Source organism: Thrips palmi, unplaced genomic scaffold, assembly GCF_012932325.1.
Source record: "Thrips palmi isolate BJ-2018 unplaced genomic scaffold, TpBJ-2018v1 HiC_scaffold_18, whole genome shotgun sequence".
Classification (NCBI taxonomy): domain Eukaryota; kingdom Metazoa; phylum Arthropoda; class Insecta; order Thysanoptera; family Thripidae; genus Thrips; species Thrips palmi.
The window spans coordinates 4,011,258-4,020,821 of record NW_023144627.1 but is presented as its reverse complement, the minus strand read 5'-3'; the positions used below and the strand labels follow the sequence as shown (position 1 = coordinate 4,020,821).

Genomic DNA, 9,564 nt, shown 5'->3' with positions numbered 1-9,564 from the left:
GTAAAAATGCGAAGCCTCCGCGAAATCGGCCCACGCGTTTAGAAATGACAGCCCAAAAAAGATTGGGAGAAATTTATAGTTCATAATCAAATTTCCAATGGCTGTTTTTTCAAGTTCTAAGGCAAGGTAACGGTCCTAGATAATGCCAAAGAGTGGTCAAAACAGAAGTGGAAGAAAGTAAAATGAACCCCAGCTAAGTGCTCAGCACAGCGCTGAACAGAACAGAGAGAAGCGCCGGGCAAACAGGCAACCACAGGCGTATGGGTGCCATGCGCCTTACGGCAATTTGAGGTTATGTTCGCCATTTCTCCCTAAGACAAAACGATTTAAATGCAGGTCTGACGAACTGTGGTGCCCATTAAGTGCATATAAGTGACGACACAATTCATTCTGATCAATCTTGTTACGGGACAACCTGATTTTTATGCTGAAATATGCAGTTTGAAAAGGGGTGGACGGAGTTCATTTCTTGTACCGTTTACAACCACTGTATCTCGCCACGCACTGGTCGCTAGGCTGAGATACGATTCTTCCGACCAAGCGCTTATCAAAGGGGCCACTAAAACCTAACTTTTGAAGAAATCGGGGCACTTTTGGACCATTGGTTTTCGAGAAAAGGGGGTGGACGGAGTTCGTTTTTAAAAACATACGCAGCGGAATCGAAGACTAAATTCCACTTGGATTCCCTTCCCGCAACACCAGCCAGCTGATTTTGGTGGTGGTGGATGCAGAACAGAAAGACGCACAATTCCTGACTCGGGACGCATTACTAAAGCTATTTTTGCGATTTTGGTGCCAAAATAAGCACTGAGGACGGAGTTCGCATGAAAACTGGGGGAACAATTTTGATGACGTATTGTTTCACACCTGTTGCTTACCGAAAGTCACCGTGGCCGATGATGTGACCCCACATACTTTTTTTAAAATGTTGGTCACAAGAAAGTCTGCATTCATCTCGCAGAAGGTTATAAACACCACTTTTCGAAATGGACTTGGTGCGGGGGAAGTGGACGGAGTTCACTTTTGACCACTTCTCGATATTATTACGGCCGATTCAGAAGTGGCAGCTCAAAACTCAAGATTGGGGGTAGTAAAGGACCCCAAGGGGCGAGCTCAAAACAAATTTCAACATCCTAAGTGGTCTAGTTAAGAAGCACTACCCTGGGGAACGCGAGTGACAACCTACGGTGATAATCACCTGGGACCGTCGCACGAAGTCGACTCTTTGCCGATGAAGACTGTACAATTTTTCATATCTATGGTGGAAGACGCCTGCTCCACAACAGCCGGTGGCGGAGCATCGGCGGCGGTGGTGGCGCCTCCACAGCATCAACAGCATATTTTACAAACTGACTCCCCCGTACGGTTAGAACGTATGCGCAGTTGGGCCGCAGTCTGGCGTGGCGCACCCACGGATCCGAGTTGCTGTACCAACCATCAATTTCGATCCCGCAAAAGGCACACAGCACCCGATCCCCAAGTTTTGTGTAAAATAGGCCAGCCCCCGCCATGTCATCCTTGTCACACATTATTGACACAGACCACGCACCGTAAGAATTAAAGCTCTGGTCATAGGTCCGCTGGTTTACATGCATAGGCGTTAATTTCTTGACAATGCCAAATGGAGACGACGGGAGCTGGCCAGAGCGCGACCGCGCGTAATCATTTAAATAACCCGGCCCCGCCGACGCATATCCCACGGGGACGCGCGTGCGAACAATCGGACAGTGCGGGTTAAACCTCAAATGCTCATTAACAAGGATGTCGCCAAGCTCCCAAGATCTAATTCCAAGCCCGCAGCAGAAACAGATATGCAGTCATCTCCCACTCCAGTCCAGAAGAAGCCCGCCTGAGCCAAGTCCGCCGCACTCAAATACTCCGAGTGGAATCTTTCAAAACTGCGAAGTCGAAGTCTCGTTTCCAAGGAGGCGTGGGTGTGGGTTCGCACTCGGACGCGCCGAGGGGCAGACGCCAAAGCACTGAAAATTTGCTGTCACTTCATGACAAAAACGTGGGTGATACTTTCATCACTTGCAAATTATGACATTCTCATCAAAAATTGATGACATTTTCATCAAAGCTCCTACACATATTGCATGGGCGTGACAACAATGCCATCAACTGTTTTGATGACATTGTTGTAGGAAAATTAGCCTTGAAATTGTCATCAAGTGACGACTCAAATTTTCTCAGTGAAGTGGCACCAACTCGAACTCCAGCGTGGGCGTGTGGTCCGGCACGGCGAGACCTTGGTCCGATGCAGACTGCTCCGGCATTGCGTCACCCAACACCGCTGGCGCGGCGATCTCTTATGGAGGCATGCTGCAATGGACTGCGCTCAACCGATCACTGCGCGACGATTCTTATATAGTAGGGATGGTTGCGGCTCCCCCCCAAGAAATGTGAAAGGGACTGTCCTATCTCACCAGGGAAGGGTGCATCTGAATCTAAAGGTTAGCAATCTGAACGTACAAGGGCCGCGTTCGAAGATATCTGCAGAATCGTACTTAAGCGAGACCAGACGAAGGGCTGGTATCACACCGGCGGCCAGCAGCACCAGTGCAACACCTCTCCAGCCAGCCCGAAGACGCCCAGCCAGCGGAGGCCCTGCCCGGACTCTGCCTGGACTCTGCTCAACGCCGCCACTAAGGGACTTAGCCGCAAAGGCAGCACCGACCCAGCCCGGACTCTGCTCACCGCCGCTGTAGGACTTAGCCGCAAACGCGCGCACCCGCGCCGAACAGCTGGTAGGTCCACGCGGCGCCAAGCCGTCAATGTCAATGTCGTGACCGCGACCATCGCTAATGTGGGTTTCAGTCCACAGCCACCGCCCGGGACTCTGTCGAACGCTGCACCGCCCCGAACAGCAGGTAGGTCAGCGGTTCCCAACACTCTCAGCATCTCTATGGACTTTTTTCCAATATGTCTATAGTAAAAAGAAATTTACTGTAGTCACAGTGAAATGTACGATTAGCCGTAGTAAAAATATACAGCACACTAACTGAAAACCTTTTATTGACTTTATCTTCTGTAAAGCACAGTAAAAACCTACAGAGAAGAATAACTGTGTGAATGCCGTAAACATTTTTCATGAATATAGTATTTTTTACTGTAGATTATGGGAAAAGTAATGTGGTACTTATAGTGAAATTATACTGCGTGTACCACGGTAAAAGATTAATGAGTGAATTCAAGTGGCCCAAATGGGCATTTATTTGCAGCAATTGATTTGAATTGACAAGGCGAACAAAAAATGTCAATGCATGACATAGGTTTGGATGGGAAATAAAGAAGTTATTGAACCCATTTTAGCACGATCGAAGTTCCCAAACAATTCCAAAATATTTTTCTGTAGACTTACAGACTACCTTTTCTGTGCATCACAAAGAATTTTCACTGTTGTTGTAGAATAGTTTTACTGTATGCACAGACAATATATTCTGTTGTCATTGACATTTTTTCTCGTATCTGTCCACTGATGATATTAAATTACTATTGCTGTAGTAAATATTTGTCTGTAATACTGTATTTTCCTTCATGAAATTATCTGCAGCTCACATAGAATTTTTTTCAGCAAAATACCGTGATTTTTTACTATATTATAGTTACGCTCTAAAATCACTAAGCCACAGAAAAAAATTTTCATAATAAAGAATAAAAAGTCTATAGAAGATTGAGAGTGAACCTTGGGGTCGCGACCCCATTTTGGGTCGCGGAAATTTTTTGTTGGGTCACGGCGTGGTGCTTGGGGTCGCTGGTTAAAATTGGGAGCACAAAATAAAACATGAAATTTTAGGTACTACAGCTGTTAGAGACAGAACAACACATACACTGTGGCAAAAAGGTACGGAAAATTCTGTTAATTTTTTGCCAGGATCCTCCGTAGCCCTCTTATCAATATTCTCCGTAGTCTCTTACAGTCAAGGGGTGACCCACTGTAAAATTTTATGTACAATGATTGTGTGAAGGTGCAAGAATGTGCAAGATTTCTGGTGTTTTTGCCACACATGTTGCCTACTTACAGGTGTTTTTGGCTCCTGAATGTGGACTGTGGTCAAATTCTGTACAATGAATGTGGGAAGCTGTTCCCCCCTCGCTTACAGTATTCTCCGTAGGGCCGTACGGTATTCTCTGTAAGTCCGCACAGTCTTCTCCGTGGGACCTGGAAGACTGTATAGTCCTACGGAGATCACTGTGAGGTCCTACGGAGAATACTGTGCGGTCCTAAGGAGAATACTGTAAGAGCCTACGGAGAATATTGATAAGGGGGCTACGGAGAATTACCACAAGCTGTTTACAGAATTTTCCGTAGCTTTTTGCCACAGTATACCAGATAAAATTGCATAATGTACCCAGTTCAAAAATTCAACAGAACACAATATAAAAATCAAAAACTAACAAGTTTTAGGGGGACGGGGTCGCGAAATTTCGACTGTGGGGCCGCGAAAGTTTTTGGCAGCCATCTTGGGGTCGCGAGACGAAAAAGGTTGGGAACCGCTGAGGTGGGCCCACGCCACGCCGGCAATGTCAATGTCGTGATTTGCGGGTAATAACCCCGGAGACTGTACTACAGTGCTAGGCATTCCCATCGTTCTTGATGATTCTCGCCTCTGGGAGATAGGTGTTTGTCAAATATCTCTTCCATTTGTTAAAAAAAATCAGCTAGCTACAAATATGTTACGCGATGCTGGCAAAATCACAGATTTTATGACTTTTTAACAAAATGTTCTCACGCCATTCTTCCAGTAAACGGCACTGCCGGTCGTTCTGGCACTTTTAATCAATAATAAGGACCTTTAGTAAGTTGTTTTCGCTGAACCAACTCAAACATGTGTTTTCATTTCCTTGATATCAAATTTTAAACGAAAAAGAGCCCCCGGAGCAGGTAGTGACAGAACACTCTATTTACCGTATTTCAACGATTTAAACGTTTCACAACATCGATTTGACAACCGCGAAGTCAATTGTCACCAATTGTCACACAACGGAGAAATAAATGAGACTTATTTGTACGACAATTTCGTAGAACATTGAATTTGATTTGCAAAAAAATTGGCGCAGTTCAGAATGCTTTGACATAAATAAAAGCTTAAAGAGCCTAAAAAGGATAATTTTGAATTAGCTGGAGCGTCGCTCTATGCTGGTTATGTGAGTTATATGACCTGTCACTAGGTGCCCCGGGCTGTGGCACCAAGTGACAAGTGCAGAGGTCTACGGGAAGCTATTTAAATAATAGAAATAGGTGTTGTCAAAGCGCAACAACGGGTCTTTGCGGTCAATGAAGGATCAAAGCAACCTTCTGAAGTGTAAGCAGATTCATTTCTCGCACAGTTTCAGAGTGAGTGCAGTAGTAGAATAACACTGGTAAAACTAAAGCGTAGTATTACCCACTGTTTTCAAGCGTAATCAGTTTACGCTTGAAATCAAGCGTAACAGGCACATCCGCCAAGATTTTCCCTATCTAAATGCATGGGGTAATTCTAGCCTATGCTTGATTTCAAGCGTAACGTCTTCAAGCGTAACTTTATGCTTGACTCAAGCATAGAGTTACGCTTTAGTTTTACCAGTGAAAAGCGGGGCTACTTTTCAAAAGTAGCCCCCCTCCACAGCACCCTCCACACTGTGGCAAAAACCTACGGAAAATTCTGTAAGCAGCTTGTGGGAATTCTCCGTAGCCCCCTTATCAATATTCTCCGTAGGCTATTACAGTATTTTCAGTAGTAGAATAAAAGCGGGGCTACTTTTCAAAAGTAGCCCCCCTTCCACAGCACCCGTCCAGGCGCTGCCCCAGCGCCCGGCAGCGCTGCAACACTCCTCACCTCTCTCCATCGCGACGCCGGCGCCCGGCCGCGCCGCAACACTTCTGGCACGACGACGGGCCTGGGCCGCGTCCCTCCGCCAGGCCGCCCTGCGCCCGGCAGCGCCGCAACACTTCGCGCCTTGCTCGGCCGCACAAGGCCACGCCGCCCCACCTCGCCCCTCGCCGTCCGCCCGCCACTCTCCTCGAGACCGAGGCATCGACCACCTCCTAGCTCCAGCTGCGCTCCCGACACACGGTAATATGGAGCGCCCCTTCGAATCCGCCGCCGCGCTCGAAGGTAATAGGTGTGACTCAGAAACAATGGAAAACCATCTAGGAAACATTCATTTTTTTAATTATCGACAATACAAGGATACAGGTTACAATTAAGGCAAGAACACTTTAAGGACGGTCGTAATTTCCTCCCGACACATTGGGCAGCGATCAAAGGCGGTCCAGCAATCATCACAACAACACAAATGCGCACACGGCAGGAATGTTACACTCAAGACCTTCTCATAACACATTATACAATTTTTCTTATCTACGGTGGAAGAGGCCTGCTCCACAACGGCTGGTGGTGGAGGCATCGCCGGCGGCGGGGCTACCGGACTATCAACAGCATTTTGGACAAACTGACTACCCCGTACGGTCAGGACGTATGCGCAGGTGGGCTTCAACCTGGCGTGGCGCACCCACGGATCCGAGTTGCTGTACCAACCATCAATTTCGACCCCACAAAAGGCACACTGCACACGATCTCCCAATTTAGTGTAGAATAGGCCGGCCGCCGCCATATCACCCTTGTCACACATTATGGCTACAGGCCAGGCACCGTAGGAATTAAATCTCTGGTCATAGGTCCGGCGGTCTACATAGATATCATAGGTCCGGCGGTCTACATAGATAGGCGTTAACTTCTTAACAATGCCAAATAGAGGCGCTGGGAACTGGTCAGAGCGCAACCGCACGTACTCATTTAAATAACCAGGCCCCCGCGCCGCAAATCCCCGCCGAATATGCCGAATATGCGGACAGTGCGGGTTAAACCTCAAATGCTCATTTACGGGGACGTCGCCAAGCTCCCAACTTCTCACTCCAAGCCCACAGGAGAAACACACGCAGTCATCCCTCACCCCAGTCCAGTAAAAGCCTGCCTCAGCCAAGTCCGACACACTCACATTATCCGAGTCAAATCCTTCAAAAGAGCGAAGTCTTGCCGCCAAGGAGGCGTAGGGGTTCACCCGGACGCGCAGTGGGGCAGACGCCGAAGCGGCAGGACCGGGCACAGCTGCTGGCTGCTCTGGCGTGGCGGGGGATTGCGTTCGAGGCGGCATTTCCGCGAACTCGAACTCCAGCGTGGGTGTGTCCCCAGAAGCAGCAGGGCCCGGCGTAGCGGGAGACTGTACTGGAACGGCTCGGGGGGAAGACGCCAGAGGCGGCATCTCCTCAAACTCGAACTCAAGCGTGACCGTGTCGTGCTGCACCGCGAGACCTTGGACCGGTGCAGGCTGCACCAGCACTGCCTCAACACCGCTGGAGCGTCAATCTCTTCTGGCTGCATCGAACTGCTTCTGGCTGCAACTGCGTCGAACTGTCCGCTCCACCGCGCTTCAGTGGCTGTGATTACTCCCCCCCCCCCCACACCCCCACACCCCCGGACTCTCCTATCACGCCCTTGAAGGGCGCATCCGAACCTAAAGGGACTGCGTTCGAAAATATCTGCAAAAATCGTACTTAAGCGCCACCCGACGGAGGGCTGGTATCACATCGGCGGCCAGCAGCACCAGCGCAACACCTCTCCAGCCAGCCCGAAGACCCCCAGCCAGCCGGAGGCCCTGCCCGGACTCTGCTCAACGCCGCTAAGGGACTTAGCCGCGAACGCTGCACCGACCCGGCCCGGACTCTGCCCAACGCCGCCGCTAAGGGACTTAGCCGCCGGCTGCACAGCAGGTAGGCCCACGCGGCGCCGCCGCTAAAGCGAGTTTCGGTCCACAGCCACCACCCGGGAGCTTGCCGTACGCCGCATCGCCCCGAACAGCAGGTAGTTCAGCTTGGGGTCGCCTGGGGACGCTGGTTAAAATTGGGAGCACAAAATAAAACATGAAATTTTAGGTACTACAGCTGTTAGAGACAGAACAACACATACACTGTGGCAAAAAGGTACGGAAAATTCTGTTAATTTTTTGCCAGGACTCTCCTTAGCCCTCTTATCAATATTCTCCGTAGTCTCTTACAGTCAAGGGGTGACCCACTGTAAAATTTTATGTACAATGATTGTGTGAATGTGCAAGCATGTGCAAGATTTCTGGTGTTTTTGCCACACATGTTGCCTACTTACAGGCGTTTTTGGCTCCGTGGAATGTGGTCAAATTCTGTACAATGAATGTGGGAAGCTGTTCCCCCCTCACTTACAGTATTCTCCGTAGGGCCGTACAGTATTCTCTGTAAGTCCGCACAGTTCCGTAGGACCTGGAAGACTCTATAGTCTACGGAGATCACTGTAAGGTCCTACGGAGAATACTGTGCGGTCCTAAGGAAAATACTGTAAGAGCCTACGGAGAATATTGATAAGGGGGCTACGGAGAATTACCACAAGCTGTTTACAGAATTTTCCGTAGCTTTTTGCCACAGTATACCAGATTAAATTGCATAATGTACCCAGTTCAAAAATTCAACAGAACACAATATAAAAATCAAAAACTAACAAGTTTTAGGGGGACGGGGTCGCGAAATTTCGACTGGGCCGCGAAAATTTTTGGCAGCCATCTTGGGGTCGCGAGAAGAAAAAGGTTGGGAACCGCTGAGGTGGGTCCGCCACGCCGGCAATGTCAATGTCGTGATTTGCGGGTAATAACCCCGGAGACTGTACTACAGTGCTAGGCATTCCCATTCTTCTTGATGATTCTCGCCTTTGGGAGATAGGTGTTTGTCAAATATCTCTTCCATTTGTTAAAAAAATCAGCTAGCTACAAAAATGTTTCGCGATGCTGGCAAAATCACAGATTTTATGACTTTTTAACAAAATGTTCTCACGCCATTCTTCCAGTAAACGGCACTGCCGATCGTTCTGGCACTTTTAATCAATAATAAGGACCTTTAGTAAGTTGTTTTCGCTGAACCAACTCAAACATGTGTTCTCATTTCCTTGATATCAAATTTTAAACGAAAAAGAGCCCCCGGGGCAGGTAGTGACAGAACACTCTATTTACCGTATTTCAACGATTTAAACGTTTCACAACATCGATTTGACAACCGCGAAGTCAATTGTCACCAATTGTCACACAACGAGAAATAAATGAGACTTATTTGTACGACAATTTCGTAGAACATTGAATTTGATTTGCAAAAAAATTGGCGCAGTTCAGAATGCTTTGACATAAATAAAAGCTTAAAGAGCCTAAAAAGGATAATTTTGAATTAGCTGGAGCGTCGCTCTATGCTGGTTATGTGAGTTATGACCTGTCACTGTGCCCCGGGCTGTGGCACCAAGTGACAAGTGCAGGGGTCTACGGGAGGCTATTCAAATAATAGAAATAGGTGTCAAAGCGCAACAACGGGTCTTTGCGATCAATGAAGGATCAAAGCAACCTTCTGAAGTGTAAGCAGATTCATTTCTCGCACAGTATCAGAGTGAGTGCCAAAATCCAAAAAGTGTCACTAGGTGCCCCACCCTCCCTTACTCCACACCAGGAAGTGTGGAGTCAACGTTTTGTTTTACAGTGTGTGAGAGCGCCCGGTGGATAGGCTTCCCAACGTGCACG

At 48.2% G+C, this 9,564-nt stretch overlaps 1 protein-coding gene across 1 annotated transcript; it reads right to left on the bottom strand.

The window, feature by feature from the left end:
* Window positions 1–6,185: 6,185 nt before the first annotated feature.
* Window positions 6,186–7,137, bottom strand: LOC117644626 (baculoviral IAP repeat-containing protein 7-like). Its single transcript, XM_034384236.1, has one exon. It carries the CDS (start codon window positions 7,135–7,137, stop codon window positions 6,187–6,189), a length of 951 nt encoding a protein of 316 aa, XP_034240127.1. The 3' UTR covers window position 6,186.
* Between the last annotated feature and the right edge of the window lie 2,427 nt (window positions 7,138–9,564).

Excerpts from the sequence above, each read along its gene's own strand:
- LOC117644626 (XM_034384236.1), bottom strand. The coding sequence starts at position 7,137 with ATGCCGCCTCGAACGCAATCCCCCGCCACGCCAGAGCAGCCAGCAGCT.